Genomic DNA, 21351 nt, shown 5'->3' with positions numbered 1-21351 from the left:
AGAAGCGATGCAAATATTGCTGATGGAACCAAAGAGAGAGGAACAGTATGGCCTCCCCAGAAAGAACTGAAGTACCACTTTCAGGGATATCGTCTGGTAGCCTAAAACAGCAGATGAGAAATAGCCTTCCAGAAATGATGGAAAACCAGATACCTCCAAAGCACATAATCATCTTATACATTTCAGGGAATGGGTACAAAGTACAGCTGTTGCATCACTTTGATTGGTCAGCTATTAGTTTGGCATAAATTGAGACTGTTGGGATAAAGTCTGGGAAAAGACCTCCTAGGTTTTTCTGGGCCATTTAGCTGGTGGTCTTGTGCAGATGATATCTTTAACACCTTGTATATTGGCATATTTGTGGGGGACTGACATGCTGTAAGAATAGATAAGCCTCATTATTTCATTCCAGTACGTTAATTAGCCATGGATAAATTTTCATTGTGATGCATATAACATTAGCAGTAAGGCTTCACTATCATGCTGAATCTTTAGCTAATTCTTTTTGCTAACTTTGATGAATTGCTAATGCAGAGTCTGATCACACAGCTGCTCCCCACACAGCACTCCCATTAGCACAGGCAGTATCAAGCCCGTAATTTGACAATATGCCACAGGGCTGCTAAATGAGACTAAGGGTACAATTTTCAAAAGCACCTATGTCGCATATTCAAACTGATTTAAGAGTTTCAGTCTCCCTGAAAATCAACAGGAGTTTGGCTGTTAAGTGCCTAAGTCTCTTTTTAAAATGGGACTTAGGTTAATATTTTCAAAAGCACCTAAATGACTTAGAAGCCTGCATCTCTTGCAGTTTCTTTCTAGAAACAATATACATATACAATATTTAAGAAAAGGAAGTGTCTCTAATGTCATATAGGTACCATATTTTCATACTTTGCCCTTCCCCTGGTACTGCCCCAGTCCATGTGACTGGGTCAGCTTTTCATCCAAAGCAATACCTAGGCTACTGTGAGACCACCTATACCCATTTACTCAATCGCAGATCAGTTCTATCTGCATTGCTTATGTTTTGTTTCTAAATGGAGATCATCCACTGACATGGCACGGAGCCCTAAATCATAACTTTATTTTTTTTTAAACGTACTGAGGAGGTATTGAATTTTAAATGGCATTAGCCCCTCTGGAGCTATGCCGGGGTAGTCGACTACTTGTGATACTATCTTTCTCATCTTTAGGTGCAGGAGGAAAAATGTTGTTGAACTTTTGTGGTAGTAAAGTTAATTGCAGTTTATTTCTACATCTGTTCATTGGACTTCCTGTGGTTTTTCATCGAGTCGTATGATAGACAGCTCAGACAGTCTGTAGCTCCTGCTCTGTCTAGTTATACCGCTGCTCCAACCACTAAATCTGACTTCTGCTTTTTCTAGCAGAAGAAAGCAAGATAGGCCACTGTGGTAGGTTGATTCATCTGAGCTGATAAATTTGCTGTCTGCATTGAAGGCTGCAGTTAAAATCCTAGCATTTACCCAGCCTTTAAAATTCAAAACAACTGAATGTCTTTAGGATTGTTTCTGTTTTAAACTAGCTTGGGTTTATTGGATTGTCTTTGTTTAAGCGGTAGTGGCTACCTACAAATGTATAGAATGCCCAGACCTGTTTAGGTCAGGACAGTAAGTTCAAAGACTAATTGCAAAGGGGCAGGTGAATAATAATTTTTGTGTGGTCTACATGCTTTCTCTTAGTTGAAGGATGTAACTGTTAGCCTGCTGAGAGAATGCACAAGTGAATAGAGCTAAGGAGAAAGAACTAGGTGCTAATTTGTCCCTGGACAAGATTTTCAAAAGTTATTAGTGATTTTGGATGTATCCATTTTTGGGTGCACAGCTTGAAGTGTCCTAGACTCGGCACCTGATTTTCAGAAAGCACTGAGCATCCAACCTATGAAAATCAGGGCCCTTTGAAGTAATTCATCTTGGGTATCCAGAAACTGAACCATGCAAAATCAATAGCCATTTCTGAAAAATCTTGGCCTACATGTTTGTTTTTCCAGTATTCAGCCAGATTAAACAGAACACAAAAGAAAAAAGATGAACTCCTTCACACCATGAAAGATTCTAGAGCGACACTGCACACCCTGGGCATTCACCCATCTCTTCCCAGGAGACAACTATACCAACCCTACCAAAGACCACGCACACAACAGTATTATCAGCCTCAACCCAAACCATACAACATAACTAGGAAATCGCGCTAGACCCCCTAAGTGCAGACAATATCAAGCTCAAGCAACCACCTCCCACCCATTGGGGAGTAAACAACAATTTTGAAACGTTGGTTGAGGGTCTGCACGACCACCGCTTGATTCCACCACCTACTTGCCCATTTGGCCACCTCTTCCAGAGTTTCCAACATGCCTGGCAGCAGATTACATAGGACCGCTGGGTACTCGAAATAGTTCAGTCCGGTTACTCTATCCCATTTATATCCTACTCTCCCTCCTACCCATCCCTCTTCAGGGACCCCTCTCACATACACTTACTTCGCAGAAGTGGTGCACTTTCTTTGACTAGGTGCAATGAAACCTGTGCTGACACAACATCAAGGGAAAGGGTTCTACTCCCATTACTTTGTGACCCAGAAAAAGACCAGGGGATGGAGACCTATACTAGACCTATGCCGACTGAACAAATTTGTGAGGATACAAAAATTCAAGATTGTCACACTGGGCACAATAATTCCTTCACTGGATCAAGGGGGCTGGTTCACAGTCCTCAACGTACAGGACGCTTATTTTCATATATCAATTCATCCAGCTGATAGGCACTTCCTATGATTCACAATCGGTCATGACCATTTTCAATACAGAGTTTTTCCTTTTGGACTCTCCACAGCGCTGAGAGTCTTTTTCAAGACTCTAGCTATGGTCGTCGCTCACCTCCATAGACATGGGATCACGCTTTTCCCCTACCTGGACGATTGCCTCATCAAGGGCAACTCCTATGGCAAGACACTTCAAGCTACCCATTTCGCCATCTCCCTTTTTCACAGCCTAGGCCTCCAAATAAACGTCCAAAAATCCACCCTGACTCCTACACACCAGATAGAGTTCATTGGAGCTCATCTGGACTCAATCCGAAGCAGAGCCTCACTCCCAAATCACAGATTCCTCACTATCACACAGCTTATATGCACGCTCTCTATTCGTCCCAGGACACAGGCAAGAATCTGTCTACAGCTCCTTGGTCACATGACAGCCACCACCTTCATGGTCCAGTATGCCAGGCTACACATGAGATGTCTTCAGGGCAGGCTCAACTTCAAACCCAACAGACACATCTTAGAGATGCTGCTAATTCCTCCTCCCCAGGTTCTAGCTTCCCTACATTGGTGGGCAAGACCAGAAAACCTCTGCACAGGTGTTTCCTTCCAGCAACGATCCCCAGTGCTCATGCTCACCACTGATGCTTCCCTAATTTGTTGGGGAGTGCATCTAGGGGGACACAGGGCACAAGACCAATGGTCCGCATCAGAGACGTGCCTACACATAAATCTCTTAGAGCTCAAAGCAGTGAGGCGAGCATGCCTTCACTTTCTTCCCCTCATAAAGAACAAATCTATTTGGGTCTTAACAGACAACATAGCATGTATGTTCTACATCAACAGACAAGGGGGAGCCTTGATCACATTCCCTATGCATGGAAGCCATCCGACTATGGAATTGGTGCATACAACATCAAATAAAAATCATTGCTTCCTATTACCTGGCTGCCACAACACTACTGTCGACGCACTCAGGAGGCACTTCTCGACAGAACACGAATGGGAACTGCACCCCACAATACTTCAACAATTCTCACTCTGGGGCACCCCATCAATAGACCTCTTTGCCACAACTCAGAATCGAAAATGTCGCCTGTTTTGCTCCAGAGCAGGACTCAGGACTGCATCCGTAGGAGAACAACTCATCCCGTGGAACAACTCTCTCCTGTACACCTTCCCACCAATCCCTTTGCTACACAGGGTTCTTCGTAAAATCATAGACGATGAGGCTCCGGTCATACTTATTGCCCCGGTTTGGCCGAGACAGACGTGATATCCTTACCTACTCTGCATGTCCTCCCATCATCCATGGGCTCTCCCCAGCAGGCCAGATCTCCTTTCCCAGGACAACGAACGGGTCCTTCACCCCCAGCTCCAAAAGCTCCATCTGACAGCCTGGTTCCTTCTGGTTCCAAACCCATGAACTAGCCTGTTCCAAGCAAGTCCTATACATCCTCCTGCATAGTAGAAAAGACTCCACTCGTAAAACTTACCTGCAGAAGTAGAAGTGTTTCGCACTCTGGTGCTCATGTAATCACTTAACACCCAATACGGTGACCCTCCCTAGCATCCTGGACTACCTTCTGCAATTAAAATAGGATGAACTCTCACTCAACTCCATCAAAATACACCTGGCGGCTCTTACTACCTTCCATGACTTGTTAGAAAGTTAGTCACTCTTTACCCACCCCATCATAAAACGATTTCTCACAATCCTGCAAAATCTCTACCCTGAAACATCCAATGGCAGCTACATGGAATCTTAACCTCGTTCTTCACAGTCTCATGAAACCTCCATTCGAGCCCTTGGCTACTTCATCTCTTCTTGATATGTCCATGAAGGTAGCTTTCTTAGTTGCAAGGAGAGTAGGAGAAATAAGCGCCCTGATGGCCTATCCTCCCTACACAAACTTCTCCAAAGACAAAGTCACTCTGAGACCACATCCTAAATTTCTCCCTAAGGTGGCATCCACCTTCCACCTTAACCAGCTAATATACTTACCTACTTTCTATCTCAAACCTCACAAGACTCCGCACGAGGCAACCCTGCATACTCTCGACGTCAGGCGAAAATCGACTAAGCCATTTCGTAAGTCCCCACGACTTTTTGTCTCCATTACCGAAAGATTGAAAGATATGGCTGTCTCTAAACAACGTCTGTCCAAGTGGATCTCTGACTGCATCAGATCCTGTTAGCACACTCAAAATATTCAGCCGCCCGAAGGCATTAGAACTCATTCCACTCGAGCTATGTCGACATCTGTTGCCTTCTTACATAACGTACCCATTCCTGACATCTGTAAAGCGGCTACGTGGTCATCTGAACACGCATTTGCCAAGCACTATGCTATCACGCAAGAAACCACAACAGACACCATAGTAGGCCATACAGTACTCTCTACAGTACTCATTGCCATCTCCAAAGTCCCACCGACCATAGTGGGTACTGCTACACATTCACCTAGAGTGGAGCACTTACAGGGACAGCACTCGAAGAAGAAGAGAAAGTTACTCACCTTGCAATAACTGAAGTTCTTCAAGAAGTGCGACCCTGTGGGTTCTCCACTCTCCGCCCTTCTCCCCTCTACTTTGGAGTACTAGTATGATTTCTCCACGGTAGAGAAGGAACTGAGGAGGATGCGGGATGCATGCGCTCAGGAAGATTCCAACAAGACAGGAGATACCAACTGAGTGTGTGCGTCCCTACCAGCCACTGCTACCGAAAATCTCAGATCAACGGTGCCGAGATGCACCGTCACCTAGATTGGAGCACCCACAGGGACACACATCCCGAAGAACTTCAGTTACTACAAAGTGAGTAACTTTCTCCTCTCATTTTGAATTGTTTTTCCAATATAGTGGTATGTGTACTTCTCTTGGGTGGTGACTCTTCTTAGATGCTCCTGGAGTACAGTATCAAACTCAGCCATGAACTCCACAATTTTAAGGAAGTTTCCATTGTTTGGCACATACAGCTGATCTGAAATGCCACGCCGTGCTAGGTTTTGGGTAGCAAGCATTCTCACAATGGCAATGAGCCTTTTCCGAACATTTTGCCAGTAAAGAGATTCTGATGTAATCTTCTCTTGATGCTGATCACCTATGGTGGCCTTTAACCTTGGTCTCATCTCAAGCTCTTTCCACCGATGGAACGCTCTCTGGAAATTTGCTGCCTTCTCATGGCATGCCAGATTTCTAGCCAGATTTTTCCAGTCCTTTGTTCCTGTAGAACCCAGTGTGACTGGAACATTAGACTGGAAGAGTTTGCAACAAAAACAGTATGCAGCATTCTGGGTTTTTGAGTACATAAGCCATGGCCTCTCCACTTTGTCACCATTGGGGATTTCAAGCCAGTAATGTGTTGGATGGACACTTCTATTTTCATTGTCTTTGGGGAACATGAAGTTTTTCACTTGCTCTGGCCCATGCAGTACAAGGAAGTCCCTCAGGCTGCTGCTCAAGTGCGTCCACAGTCCTGGATTATCTAGATTTAGGGAACTAAACTCAGCAGCAGCTGTTTCTTGTGCCTCCACCACACTCTTCTCTGATCTACACTTTTCTTCAGGAATGTGCATGGTTATATCCATTTGAGATGGAGATATGGATGTAGCTGCCAGGTCACCTGCATTCTAACTGGAAGATCAGGCATCTCCTCACCACTCACATCCTCACTGGGGCCGGAAGACTCACTGTGAACATTTGTGTCTATGTATCCCAGGGGAGCTCCTTCCTGTTTAGATAGAAAATCCTCCTTTGCTTTCTTTCTTTTTCTGAATGCTGCGCCAGAGGGGTGTTTTCTTCTTTTTCTCATGACTGCTGTTCTGTGCCAGCTATAGTGGCTCTCAACACTCAGTTGAAGGGGACAAATAAGCAGGCTGGTAGCAGGGCCTGAGTGAGGGAAGATACCAGCGTCTTAAGGGCCTAACTGGCTCCTGCTGCTTCAGTTGACTGCCTGTTCTCCTCAAGTGGGTTCAAGGAAGCAGCAGGAAACAGAAAGCTCCCTGAGATGCTGGTATTAATCAGTCCAGGCTCCTGGGGGTGCTAGAGAGGTACATAAGAGGATCCTCCTCCTCTCTCTCTTCCTGCAACTCCTGCTGCTTTCTGTTATTCCCTCTCACCTTTTCTCCTGCTTGCCTGTTATGTCTCTTGTGCCCTCCTTCTTCCAGCACAGCACCCCACCATCTCTGTGCATCTAGAGCAGAGAGAATACAGATGCACCAGCAGCAGACACAATTTTCTACACACTGGGTCCTAGTGGCGCCCCCCACAGTCTGGCACCTGAGGCGACCACCTCAGTTCACCTCATGGTAAGGCCAGCCCTGTGGAGGGGCCACCATTAGCAACAAGATGGCTCAGTCTCCACACACGTTCACTTTTTGGCCTCTTTGTTGAAATTGCCAGAAAGGGTGTCAGTTATGATAGCCTTTTTTGTGTGATGTGGATACCTTTTCACATTAGGCCACCAATTAGTTTGACACGGTCCACTAAACAGCCATTGATAATTTTACTTCCCTTACGGAGGCTGGATTTGGATTAGTCAGCTAGAAGTGAAAAGCTCCATATCTCATCATCAGCCCAGTGAGCCATCCAGTGTCCACTGCTTAGGTATTTAATCAAAGTCTGGTCATATCTGTCATTACTTGTACTCATTTTGTGAAGACATAATGGAAATTGCATGCCTTAACTGCAAACCATAGAGACGCTGACATAAAACATAGATATCTAAAATCTCCTTATTGACATCTAAATTTTCAAGCCAAACCTGAAAAATTTTCAAGAAAAAAAGTTCATCATGACAATGAGACAAATTTGATTGCAATGGGTTATAATTTCTAATCCTTAAATTGATTATTTAATTGCTACCATAGTCACAGTCTGACAGCACTGATCAGTTTGAAGAAAGTCTTGATGAGAAAACCAACAAAAAACAGCTATTGGCAGAAAAATTTAACACCATCAGGAATATTCTACACTTTCCTTTCAACTGAGAGTAAGTGGTATAGGGAGAGCTGAACATCTCAGGCATTGCTGTTGATATTTCTTAAGCCATGACTTGTGGGGGAGGAATATATATATATATAATATAGTTTTGTTTATCTCAGTGGCAGCATTTATTATAATTTATGTTTTTATCTTTTCATTCCAAAGGATCCAAAACCACTTTACTAATATACATTCTCAACACTGAAGCACAACCACCTCTGGCATGGCAGTGGCAGCTATTTAAGGACTTGTCTACACTAGGAAATTTAATCATGCTTTAAATATGAGTTTTAAGCATTGAGCTAGCTGGTGCAAAACTGAACATGATTTGACTTTGTGTACACTGACCACAAAATCAGGAAATAATTAGGGGGAATGGAGAGGATCAGCAGGATGGAAATTTTGAGGAAGGTAATTCTTAGGATGAGAGGTCAACATACCAGAAGTATCCTTGAGACACAGGATGCCAGGGGTAAGGTAGATGAGAAAGACTTGAGATTTTGGATGCCAAAAAGAAAGGCAACACGGAATTTAATGAAAAGTGGGACCTGCTAATGGGCAAGAGATTTTTTAGGGGGTTGTAGGTCATGCAGGAGGCCAGTAGGTTTTGGGAGCGGGTGGGGAAGGAGTAACACTTCAGGGAACTGAGGATGGCATGAAAATTGGGGATACCAATGGAGTGTGAAGGGATTCCCAGGGAATCCTGAGGGTAGAAAAGAAAAGAGAAGTGCCAGGAAGACTGTAGGAATGAGGAGGAATGGGGGATGCCAATAGTTGAAGGGAAATCTAGGGGAGCATCAAGGGAGGATGAAGGGGGGATGTGAGGCAGATGCCAGGTTACTGTGAAGTTCACCAGGACAGCTCAGGGGGGATATCTATGGGAAGACATGAAAATATGCACAGCAGAGGTTGTAAGCAAGGAGAATGTCAGGTTGGGGATGGTGGATGAAAAACAGGGCATTTGGAATTGAGGGAGAGAGTGGAGTGAGAGAGGAAACACTGAGAAGGAGAAGTCTGGAATGCTTAGCAGAAAGAAGGAGCAAATGTTGGGTAATCACAGACTGGAAGGATGTAGTAAGGAGGAGAGATTTCTGGGGCATAGTGATGGCATTGAGAGTGGATAATAAGTGGAGGAAATAGAAGGGAGAGGGGAGAGAAGAGGATGAGAGATGAAAAGATTTGGGAAGGGGAACAGACTGGGAGGAGAAGAGATTGGGGAGATTTAAGAGAAGGGAGGAGATTGTTGGGGAGAGGAGGTGGAGGGAATAAGATTGGTTTGAGGCTGTGAGAGGGCTTTGAAGAGGAAGCTGCTCTGCCACAGACTTCCTGAGTGAGCAAGTCACATAGGCCATGTCTACACTACAAAATTATGTCTACCTGTGTGATGTCGGCATACAACCATCGCAGTTATTATATCGCTTGTGTGTGTGCTCCTTGTGTTGGCAGTGTGCATCCACCAGGAGCACTTGTATCAACACAGAGTGCAGTGCACCATGGGTAACTATCCCACTGTGCAACTCGCCTCCATCCAGCTCAGAGTGTTTTGGGAAGTTTTTGCAATACCTCAAGGAAGAGAAACAAGTCGTTCAGGGTGACTGGGAGCAAGGGTTCAACTTTACATAAGGCAGTGTTCTCCATCCCATAATTTCATCTGAGTCCCGTAATATTTCACACCTCTTTTCAAAATCCCTGCGAAATCGCATGTCCCTTTTCGCTGTCTGCCATCTATGACAGAAGCATAGAGCCTGCACAGGTCTGGACTATTGTCATGAGCATCACAAGCACCCGGTGCCTGATTCTGCAGCATTTGCAGAGCTGCAGGGAACATGAAAATTCCTTGGAGGCTAGATTGCTGTGGGACATGGAAAGAAACAGCGAGAAGTGGAGCAACGCGGTTGGGAGCTGGCAGAGTGGAGCAGGCTGGGGTCAGGTTGCTCCGCTTCCCGCTGCTTCCGATGAGCGTGGGGTCGCTGGGAGAAGAGGTGGAATGGGGGCGGGCCAGGGGCAGAGCAGGGAAGAAGGGTAAGAGGTGGGGTAGAGGGAGTTGTCCGGGGCCCCACACCCCACTAAGGATGGCCCTGCCTCTTGCAGTGGGCGCAGCCCGTGTGGGGGAGCGGCCAAGGGATAGGGCTGGTCACCGGGGCTGGTGCTGCTGCGTATGCAGCATGCAGCTGCCTAGGACACCATGAAATTTGGGGCAATTTGGTGCCCCAAATTTCATGGTGCCCTACGCAGCTGCATATGCCTAAGGATGGCCCTGCCTGTTGTAGCCCTTCTCCTGCATCCCCCAAGCAATCTGCTCATAGATGTCCATGTTTCTATGGCTGAATCAGAGCTGTGTCTTCTCCCCACAGGCCCAGGAAATCCAATACATCCTGTCTACTCCAGGCAGCAGCACGTCTGGAGCACTTAGCCGGCAGGGCCAGCTCAGCAGTTGCACTCAACAGTGGAGAGAGCTGCTAGGTGTGCTTGTCAAACTGGGCAACCAGGAAAAGGAATTCCAAAAATGCACGGAGTTTTAAAGGGGAGGGGCAGCTTCCTGTGTACCTGACCCCTGGGCAGCGGAGTTCACAACAATACCAGAGCGGTCATGTGGGACATTATAGGACACCTTCTGCAGGCCAGTAATAGTCAACATATGTAACAGCAGTGTCCACCCTATTGGTACGTCGACCTAATTACATCAACCCTGACTCTACACACTCGGGGACGTGGTGTTATTAAGTCGGTGTAGCAGGGAACTTACATCAGTGTGCTTTAAATTTAAGTGTAGAAACATCCACAGCTAGGTTGACATAAGCTGCCTTGTCTTGACCTGACCATGTAGTGTGACCAGGTCTTAGTCTCTCTGTGGCTCGATTCCCCATCTGTAAAATGGGGATAATAATCCTGTCCAACTAACAGGTATTGGGGAGAAGAATATACCAAAGACTGTGGGGCGCTCGATACTCAGTAATGGGGGCTGTATAAGTATCGAAGATAGCTCTGTCTTAGGCCTTATCTATACTAGGATCAGAACCAAACGAGTTAGAACTGTGTTTAGGATTGTAGCTCTCTCCATCCTGATCCCACTGTGAGCAGAGCCATCATGTGCCAGTCTAGAAGAGGGTGTCAGCACATTCTGACACAGAGCAGTGCACAGCAAGGTATGCTTGGCATTGCTTTGAATGTACTAAACCTGACACTATATACAAGCCCAAGGGCATGGCTCTGAGTGGTGTTACGGGAGTGCTGTTCGTTTTTCTGTCCATCTACAAAATGTTCCTAATACAACACGCTTCAAGCTAAGGCCAGACTAGTTTGTGGCTTGTTGGAATCACAGTATAGGAAGGCACTGCTTGCATCAAACTACTATATTACATTCACAGTGATGACAACACAGGGAAATATCTGAAATAATAATTTCCATGTTTTTGTTGATCCCTGGAGCACAAACAAACAAGATGAATAAATGTAAATAAACCTGAAAGCCAAGGGGCCAAGAAAACTCCTTTCAATAGAGAGAAATTCTGATGGGAAGAGTCTGTTGGGCCAACACGAGGAAGCACTGACAGTCTGAGCTAGAGAAAGGTGATAAGGTATCCCTTCATTATTAATGGACAGAGGCTTCTAAGCCATTGTCATCCTTGTTCTAATCATGTTGCACCATGGCAGTTTATTCTTAGCCTTAGCCACATCCTTATAAATAATGAAATGAGCCATGTTTTATCTTACCCCAATGATTACTGTAATGTGGCTTTTATCTGCATCCCTGCCAGGCTGTTGACACAGGCAACATTTAGAAGTAGATAAAATGAATGAATTGCACAATATAAAAATAGGTTCATCTCTTCCACACCAAAAAAAAAGTGCTTATTGATAGTCAGCTAATAGGTGCCTTGTTAGGAACTGTATATGCTAGCTTTCTGGTGGGCCAACTTTCTGTGCTGTACATTACACTATAGGAGGGAAGAGAGAAAAGAGACTGGAGACTGTGGACACAGGCTAACTGGGGACAGGCTGCATGGCACATTCATGCTATGTTAATTCTGGAAAGTGTTTTACTCGTAGATGGTACAGCAGAGCACCTGACATTGTGGAAAGGATTGTATGCAGTGTAGTTGTAGCTATGTCAGTCCCAGAATATTAGAGAGACAAGGTGGGTGAGGTAATATCTTTTATTGGATCAACTTCTGTTGGTGAGAGAGACAAGCTTTCAAGCCACACAGAGCTCTTCTTAAAGTTTAGGAAAGGTACTCTCAGCATCACAGCTAAATGCAAGATGGTAACAGGCCACTCTACCTTGAATGGTCCCTTAGAATGTGTCTAACTACTTATACTAAACAATCTGTTCCACCTTGCACTTACTGTGACTCTGAGTACCTTTCCCAGACTGAACAGACTGAAGAAGAGCTGTGTGTGGCTCAAAAGCTTTCTCTCTCACCAGCAGAAGTTAGTCCAATAAGAGATATTATCTCACCTACCTTGTTTCTCTAATTGTGGAAATGATACAGTTTGGCCAGTAATTTGGGGGAGGAGGAGTTATCCGTGTGTGAGAATAACAGGATAATAAGGCACTCAGATGGGAATAGTGTGAGAACTTAGATTAAATAGAATAACAAATTTATTTGAGCATAAGCTTTCGTGAGCTCACAAAAGCTTATGCTCAAGTAAATTTGTTAATCTCTAAGGTGCCACAAGTACTCCTTTTCTTTTTGAGAATACAGACTAATACGCTGCTACTCTGAAACCTGTCATTAAATAGAATGGAATACATATTTAATGCATTTCATCTGAAGGGCTCAAATGGCTTTACAAACAATTTAATTAGGCCTCACAGCAGCCCTGTGAGATGGATTAGTACTATTCTCTCTTTAAAGATGGGGAAACTGAGGCACGGGAAATTAATGACTTGCCCAAAGCCACAAAGTGAGTTAGTGGGAAAGCTAGGAATAATATACAGGAGTCCAGGCACCCAGCTGCCCTAATCTAACCACACTTCTTTCCTCAGACCACACTTCCTGGAAGGAAAGCTCTAGCTTCTATATTGGAGACATCTGTGTATAGAACAATCTTTAAAAATTGGAGAAATAAGTCAATTTATCATAACATTCCTGAAAACAAATCATAAAGTGTCATAAAGGTTCCTAGGACCTGTCAAAATGAGTCGCTTCTCAAGGACCTATGGACCATTATAGCATAATTCATTTTTATATTGACTGAAATAACCAGGTCTGCATGTGCATGGACAGCAGTGTTGACCTGGGGCTTCTATATCTTACAGTTTTCCTTTTCGCAACTTATGTTTATAAGGTTCCATCTGCTTAGCGTTAGTTAATGGCCCATCTCATGTGTGACTCCTGAAGATCTACTGAAACAGCCAGAGCGAGGTGTGTAACCAACAGCAAAGGGCTAAATATAACACGTATCAATGTAGCATACATTTAAAAGGGAAGACTCTGCTGGTCTTTTAACCTCCTTGTTAAGTGTATTTTCCTTTCAGATCTGACGGTTCAGTTCCCTTAGAGCTCTTTTTATCACCACTTACTTGAGCTCTTACGCAGTCTACAGGTTTACGAATTGATGCAAACCCTCACTCAACAGACTTTTGTTTCTTGTTGTAGAAATTCCCAGAACTGAAGTTTAAGTATGTGGAGGAGGAGCAGCCTGAAGAGTTCTTCATCCCCTATGTCTGGTCCCTGGTGTACAATTCTGCTGTGGCCCTGTACTGGAACCCACAGGACATCCAGCTTTTTACTATGGATTCTGGCTGAGGGAGAAGAAGCCAAACAGCAGAGCCAGCTCTGCTCTGTCTTATTACAGGTGAAGAAACTGTGTGTGAATATGTGACCCCTCCCAGCGTGCGTCCTCTAAACCTAAAGCTTAGTGAGAATGAAGCTTGCTACTATTGTACAGTGTGACTTTGACATTTTGGTACCAGACTGCAGCAGAAACACTGGAAGCACATTGTAGTGTGGGAGAGAAACTGACAAGTTTGGTTGCAAACTTTTATTTCTATTTCGTAAAACCTAGAGCTTCTCCAGTGAAAATAAGGCCTTAGACATGCAGTGTGATGTTACCACCACCAAGAAAACTGATAGCTTTTACAACTAAAACGGGGGAATGGGAAAATCAAGGGCGTTAGTTGATTTGGAAGTGGCATTTATATTTTTATTACCTTTCACTTCTTTGAGTCAAAGTCTTTGAACACTATCATTTTCTACAATGGACTGTTCATCTCACCAGTACCATGTCTCCTCTCATGGCCATTTATTTTGGTGACATTGTAATGTCTACAGTATCTAAAATATCCATATTAATGTCATCTGAGTGAACTAGGCTGCATTTTAATCAAATGAGGTTTCTAGACAGAGAGAATACTGTGGTGTGTGGGGGGGCGGTTTTCAACTGGGAGACTTTTCTTTTGAAGAGCTATCAAAACACTTTTGATGGTTAATACTCTTTATGGGACTTGAATCACTAGCTTCCAAAGGAAAGTCCCTCGCAGACTCACATTATGGTACTTCTGTACAAAAGCTTTTCCTGGAAATTGACCACATAAACAAATCTCCAGAGAAAAGAGGTTGAGTTTGTAAAAGTAGAGCTATGTCACATAAATAGTTTGTGCACTTTCAGCAGTGTCTGATGGGAATCCCTAGTGAAGCTTTATGTTAAAAATCCCCTTTTTTCTACTAAAGGGATTATAGCAGAGGTGTGGATTTAACAGAATGTGGAACGCTTTAAAATTAATGTTTTAAAGTATTCTTTCCTGGTGTACCTAGCTTAGTGAAAATAATTAAAATACTCTCTCTGCAGGTAGAAAACCAAAAGAAATAGGTTGACAGTTTAACAGAATGTCTTCTCCTCCCCTCACCCCCACCCACATGTCCAGGATCTGTTTGTCTCTGGGACAAGCTCCTGACAGTGTTCACTTCCACATGCTCACAGAAACTCCTGCTACACCTTGGGCTGCTTTGTGGAAGTCTCTGTCACTAAATCAAGTGTACTGCATGCCAAAATATAAAGATAAGGGAGTTTGTGCTTACACATATATGGCAAATCCCTCAATTCGCTGCCTGACCCCGCATGTTCTGTTTACAGACTCAGAGGATAGTGCGCATTCGCTTTCTCACACAGTCCTCTGAGTGGCTTTAAACAGAGTTTCCTATGCTCATTTTCTTTTGCTGAAGAAGCTGGAATTGTACCTTTTTTTTTTTTTAACCTGCTTGTTTGGAAGCAAAGTCCTTTTGGACAAATGGAACTGCTGGGTTTTCAGAAAACTCCTTTCCCTGTTTAATTAAAACTGTAAGTACAGAGAGCCATGCACAGTATAAGCATTCCTAGTGCTTTCGAGTAGAGGTAATTTTGGGAAGAGGCAACATGAAGACAGGAGCTGCGACTTTTCTGAGTGTAAAATATGGGAAACAATTGAACTGTGACTAAAGATATGGGTATGTTTATGCTACATTTTGGGGTTGTTTGGTTTTTTACCTCTCTGAACAAAAGTCAAAGGGGAATGAATGGCTTTTGTGTTTGCTGTAGTGATTTGTAATTTTACCTTTAAATAAAGGACTAGAGTGTTTGTGAGCCGGGAGAGCTGCACAGCCCTTAGAATGGTCATTCTAACTGCACTTTGAAACTGTGGATTCTGAGACTAACTGGCTGGTTCAGTTCTTCAAGTGACTTAACCACACTGAGAGTCTGATCCTGGCAAGTAAAGAGCATCCTCCACTCCCATTGATTTCAGGGTGGCTGGGGACATCGAGGACCTCCTGGTTATTGGCTGGTGTGTCAACTTTGAGAAAATCTGATTTTCTTTAAAAGAACTTTTTATAAGACGGGTGTATAAAGCAGTAATCTGATATAGATAGGTCAAACAAGACACTGAATTGATGAAGGAGTTACATGTAATAATTTCGGTTTGTCCTCTTAATGACATTGCACTAACGTAAACGAGAAGCATGCTTGTTCTAGTGCAATACTTTTCTTGTGCAGTTAATTAAAATGCAATGCATATGAAGCCAGCAGGTTTGTAACAGCAGGAGCCAGAATCCAAAGTTGAAGTAGTAGGATGAAATCCATCCTAGTATGATTGATTCTTTCAAATTTCTGAGCATTATACAGGTATGGAAATGTCTTGGAGTCTGCAGTCTGACGCATTCACAAATACTCTATTTTCCTTCAGATCTGTAAAGTACCACCTGAGGGATCCTTTTCATTATTTTTGTGTGAAAGATTTATTATGTAGTAATAAAAAAAAAAAAACGAAACACAGACTGTTGTGTTTGTTTTGCATAGTAATTACTTACTGCACATAACACTTGGCCCCAGAGGGTTTAGGTTTTCTTTTTAGACTTAACATGCATGTAGTTTTATAACATTATCAGTAGTTTCCAATACAGAGAACTAGAGTTAATTTTACTAAATAGGAGATCTTTTAAATCCTGCATTTAATATGAGGATTTAAATTGTGTTTATTCTTTCCTATTGCTCCTGGACGCACAATTTCAATAGATGACCTCTCCCTACCTTGCTGTCTTCTTACCAGAATCTCAAGCCATATCTATACTACAGAGCTAAGTTTGTCAACGATCATAAGTTGCATTAATAACATCGGTGGAGCATGTCCACACAACACACCTTGAGTCGGCTGGGCACATCCACAGTCGTGGCTCTTGCATCGACAGAGAGAGCATTGCATCATGGGTAGCTATCTCACTGTGTGACTGGTCACCCTTTGCCTCTGGGAATGGTGGGGTTGCCGCCAAGGATGGCATGCTGCTCCTTATAGAAGTGGCATGTCTTCAGCGTTGCATCAGAGTGACAGTTGGCCTCCCTTGGCTCCTGGTACGCCTGCCTCAGCTCCTTGACTTTAGCATGACACTGCTGCGTGTCCCTTTCATGCTCATTCTGCTGCACAAGCAATCAGCCCATAGGTCTGGAAGTTCCTATGGCTGGTGTGAAGCTGTGGCTGCACAGCATCCTTTCCCCATATAGTTATGCTGTTGCTGGACAGGTACTTTTCAGACACTGTCTTAGGTTGGTACAGTTTCATTGCAAATGAATTCTTTCAAGTATCATGCTTAAAAGTGGAAGGCACTGTAACCACCCACGCACTGTACATTCACTTATAAGCACTCAGATAAATGAAAATGTCATTATCCCTGAATCACTCCAAGTCACAAATCAAATACACTCCAGAATAGCCAAGCTGGGACAAATTGAATGAAAGATTTAAAGAGAGAGAGATTTTAAATGCTGCTGAAACACTGCATTAATCCTTCATCATCACTTTAAAAACTGCCTTAAAATTAATCCGGAATGAATGAGACTTGGCAAGGCTGATGAAATGTTCAGCTGTACATGAAGTTTTCACCGAACGGCTTGGCAAACTCAATGGCAGACTTCAATCTTTCTTAAATTAATATTTGTGCTGTTGAAAGGTGCCAGATTTGACAGCACTGGAGAAAATGGGAGTCCTCTATTTCAGTGGGTTTCAAACTTTTTTTGTGATGACCCAGTTGAAGAAAACTGTTGATGCCTGTGACCTAACGGAGCTGGGAATGAGGGGTGTGGGAGGGGCTGAGGGTTGGGACAGAGAGTTGGGGTGCGGGGGTGAGGGCTGCAGGGTGGGGCTGGGAATGAGTTCAGGATGTGGTAGGGGACTAAGGGCTGGGGCGGGGGTTGGGGTGTGGGAGGGGGTCAGGGCTCTGGGCTGGGGATGCAGTCTCGGGGGGGCCAGGGATGAGGGGTTTGGGGTGAAGGAGGGGGCTCTGGGTTTGGGGGGGCTCAGGGCTGGGGCAGGAGGTTGGGATGCGGGAGGGGGCTCTGGGCTGGGGATGCTGGCTCTGGGGTGGGGCCAGGGATGAGGGGTGGGGATAGCACGCTGAGCCTCGTGCTCCCCCCCCCCCCCCGCTAGGAGCTGGACCTGCTGCTGGCCATTTCCAGGGCGCAGCACGGTGTCAGAACAGGTAGGAGCTAGCCTGTCTTAGCCAGGCACTTCCGAAGGGACTTTTAACAGCACAGTCAGTGGTGCTGACCAGAGCCACCGCAACCCAGTACCTTACATCTGGGTCACGACCCACAGTTTGAAAACCACTGCTCTGTTTAGTCAGAGGGCAGCTTCAAACTGAGCAACAGCAGAACAAGACTGACTACGTGTAGAATATTCAAGTGTGCTTGTCTAAATCCGCTTCGAGGACTCTATGAAATGCTCATGGTCCCCACTGCTAGGCTACAGCTCCACCCTACAAAGATCTCCACTAGCAATGAGAGGATAGTTCAATCTCGCATCCATACCCAGTAATCTCTTGGCTTATTTAACGCTACTTGCCAGCAAGGCTGCTACTGATCTGTGATAAGGATGCTGATCCACTTTGACCTGGACCAAGACCACGAACTCATGGCACCAAAGAGTAGTTAGATGATGTTCATTCACTACCAACCTGGGCTGGATTCAAACTAAGGACGTAAGAATAGCAAATGATCTTATCGGTTAGTGCTTTTCATCCCAAAGTGTTTTACCAAGCTATGTACAAACTGGGGGGTCACTTCATCCCGGACTGAATATCAGAACCTTGAAGAGTGCCATGGAACCTTCAACCAGCACAAGGGGGCAGGACCTTACTTTTGTATTCGTCTGAAAGCTCCGATCTCCTACTCCCCAGCCTTTACATTCCATACATAAGGAGGCTTTAATTTTAAAAATCAGTCATCCAAGAGCTGACTGTGGAAGTGACACTTGAGCATTTATACACTTAAGAAACTCAATACCAGGGGCTGTTTACACATTCTTCAGTACTGTAATATTATAGGCCACTTAGCATGCTAGGTGATCTACATCGCTGTATTAAACATGCCCATTCATTATTTTTACAAAACTTGCATTTTTTGCTTTGAAGCCATTCATCATTCCATTCTGTAAACACCTTGGCAGCAGGAGTCTAATTTGTATATTTTTCCCCCCATTGCAAAAACATCCATTATGCTCCATCCCCTCAGCAGGAGTGGACAGGAGACCAGCCACATCCCCTAACCTCCACCTCTGAACACTTCAAACCTACTGCAGCAGATCTTAAAGAAGACCGGAGAGAGAGAAATGAAGCCACACTGAGGAAAGGCAGGGAAGGAAACCACTTGGCTTTTGTGTCACCGTGCTTAATGGTATGAGTTTCTGTAGTCCTCTGCTACTCTGCAGGTGTGGTTGCAAATTCAGTAGATTTACTAAGCATGCAGGTTGCTGCTTATTTTTTATTTATATGTGTTATACAAGCATTTAGAGGCCTCAAAAGGGATCGAGGCCCCATTTTCATACACACAGTGGATACCATTTAAGTAGATAACACAGACAAAGTGTGGGAGAAAGGAAGGATTTTCTCTATTTTATAGATGGGGAAATTGAGGGACAGAGCAAGTAATTGGTTTGCTCAAGGTCAAAGAGAGAAGTCTGTTTCACAGACAGGAATTTAATCCAGATCTTCAAAGTCCTTAACCGCAAGATCACCCTTCATTTTATTAACACATTGACTTGCCCATCAGCTTTAAGGAAGAACAGGGGTTTTGTCTATGTACTGTGTAGCTATTTCGGTTTTATAGGATCATAGACATGTAGGGATGGAAAGAACCTTGAGAGGTAGTTTAGTCCAGCCCTCTGCACTGAGGCAGGACCAAGTAAATCCTAGACCATCTCTATCTAACCTGTTCTTAAAAACCTCCAATGAGGAGGATTCCACAACCTGCTGCTCTTGTGCTGTAGCTCACGAAAGCTTATGCTCAAATAAATTTGTTAGTCTCTAAGGTGCCACAAGTACTCCTTTTCTTTTTGGTGTATCTGTCTCACACACACACGCAGAGTATCTGTGTCTCGCTCACACACACACACACACACACACCATTCCTTCTTATACAGGTGAAGTTCTGTCTGGAAAAACGCTTCTCTTTGCCTCAATTGTTTGTTTAAAGAATAATCAGCCCAGCACAGTGAGAGAGAAACCTATTCCCTAAGCAAGACCGGAATAAATTCTCATGGAAGCCATCTAGCCTGTTCTCCATGCACCCGTTCAGACCTTGCCTGCTGTAGCACTCTGAGCTAGTAGCCTGGGGAAGAGCCTAGGTGCCAGAAAATCCTGGTAGACCGGCTCCTTAGCTACATTGTGGTTTCTGGAGTGAAGTGCCTTCAGCACATTAGAAGTTCAGATTGCGCTAGAAAACCACCTACCCACAGGTCTGTGGCAGAACCTCACCCTAAGGGCTTCCCTAATTTGCCACGTGAACAGCAGGACCAGTTCAAACAGTGCTGCCAAACCTGCAGCGATAGGCCGTTGGGCCCCAAGACAACAGGGATAGGTTGAAAGGATAGCCTGACATTTCCTATTTATGCATCAATGCTGTGTCGTGTAGTGTAGGAGCTCTGAGCTGGGGATACATTCAGCCCTCTGGCGAGTCAAGATGCCGCCCGCTTTATTTTAGCTCCACCTGGCACATGTTGCAGATTTCCTCCTTCTTCCGTTCAGCAGGGAACCTCCATCCATTATTCCCGTCCCCAACGTACACTGGTGCTGTAGTTCTCAACCTTTCCATGCTGCATCCCTTTTTCCACACCGGGGCCCTGACCCTCTCCCCTTTATTGCTATGGGAAGGCAGGACAATCCTGACCCCTTGACACCTGTTTGTGGCTGTGGGGCTGAGAACATCTGCACTAGTGTCAAGCAAGCTTGTATCTAGACTGTCTAGGCTGGAATGAAGACCTACGGAGTTTATTCCGGGCACTTGAAACAGTAAAGGAGGTAGCAGAGTGAGCAGCAGGTGAGGGAGCTGTTCCTGTTAGTATTCACAGTGCACGTTTCTGGGAAGCAAAGTAGGTGACTGAGGCTGCTGTTGGAAAATATACCCAGCAATTACGCTTTTTCTCTTTGAATTTCCCTGGATCCAGTTCTGAATTTATTTGAATTAAAACCATATCTATTTTCTAGATCGTTCTGAATTATCTAGCTCTTCAAGCTCTTACTTGTGTCCATTCCAATGTAGGGGTGTGCTCGCCTGGTGTCTCTGTCCTCCTTGGTTCTGGGTCTGAAGCTCTTGCCAATCCTGCAACGCTCCCGCACGTGGGCCTCCCCCAGACACTTGAGGCAACTGGAATGTAGGTCACTAACTGGCATCGGTTTATGACACGACACGCGTGGCTTGAACCCCGGCGACCAAGGCATATCCCAGTGCAGGGAAAGGGCTAACTCTGGTAAGCGGGATTCACTACTAACTAACTGAAACGTAAACTTTAGATAAATCAACAAAGTCCACTGAGAGAGGTACTTGCAGGAAAACACAAGGACAAGCAGCAGTTCCAGCGACCAGCACGGGCGGTAAGAGGGAACTGAGGGGCCCTATATATCAGCACCATGAAGGCGCGACTCCAGGGGGCACCAGAGCTGCCCTGACAGATACCAGTGAGGAAAATACTTTCCAGTGGCCATGCTCGAGGCGAACAGACTTCCATTGGAACGGCCATGAGCCACACATGGGAAGTAACCATTTTTCAGTGCCCTGAGTGTGCTTCCACTGCTTCCATAGAACAGGGGAGGAGCATGCGGCAGGAGAGGGCCGATGTGTGCG

At 44.8% G+C, this 21351-nt stretch overlaps 1 protein-coding gene across 1 annotated transcript in view; it reads left to right on the top strand.

Annotated features, from left to right (window-relative positions):
- The window catches only part of DYM (dymeclin), a 389914-nt gene extending 373897 nt beyond the window's left edge, over nt 1-16017 (top strand). Inside the window, exon 18 of the mRNA XM_038401598.2 lies at nt 13368-16017. Within this exon, the coding sequence (XP_038257526.1) occupies nt 13368-13517 (150 nt within the window). The 3' untranslated portion in view covers nt 13518-16017. The remainder of the gene's footprint in view (nt 1-13367) is intronic.
- Nucleotides 16018-21351: the final 5334 nt, after the last annotated feature.

This window comes from Dermochelys coriacea, chromosome 5 (assembly GCF_009764565.3).
Source record: "Dermochelys coriacea isolate rDerCor1 chromosome 5, rDerCor1.pri.v4, whole genome shotgun sequence".
In the NCBI taxonomy this organism is placed as follows: Eukaryota; Metazoa; Chordata; order Testudines; family Dermochelyidae; genus Dermochelys; species Dermochelys coriacea.
Note: the sequence above shows the minus strand (reverse complement) of the source record. Positions and strands in the feature narration are given on the sequence as shown.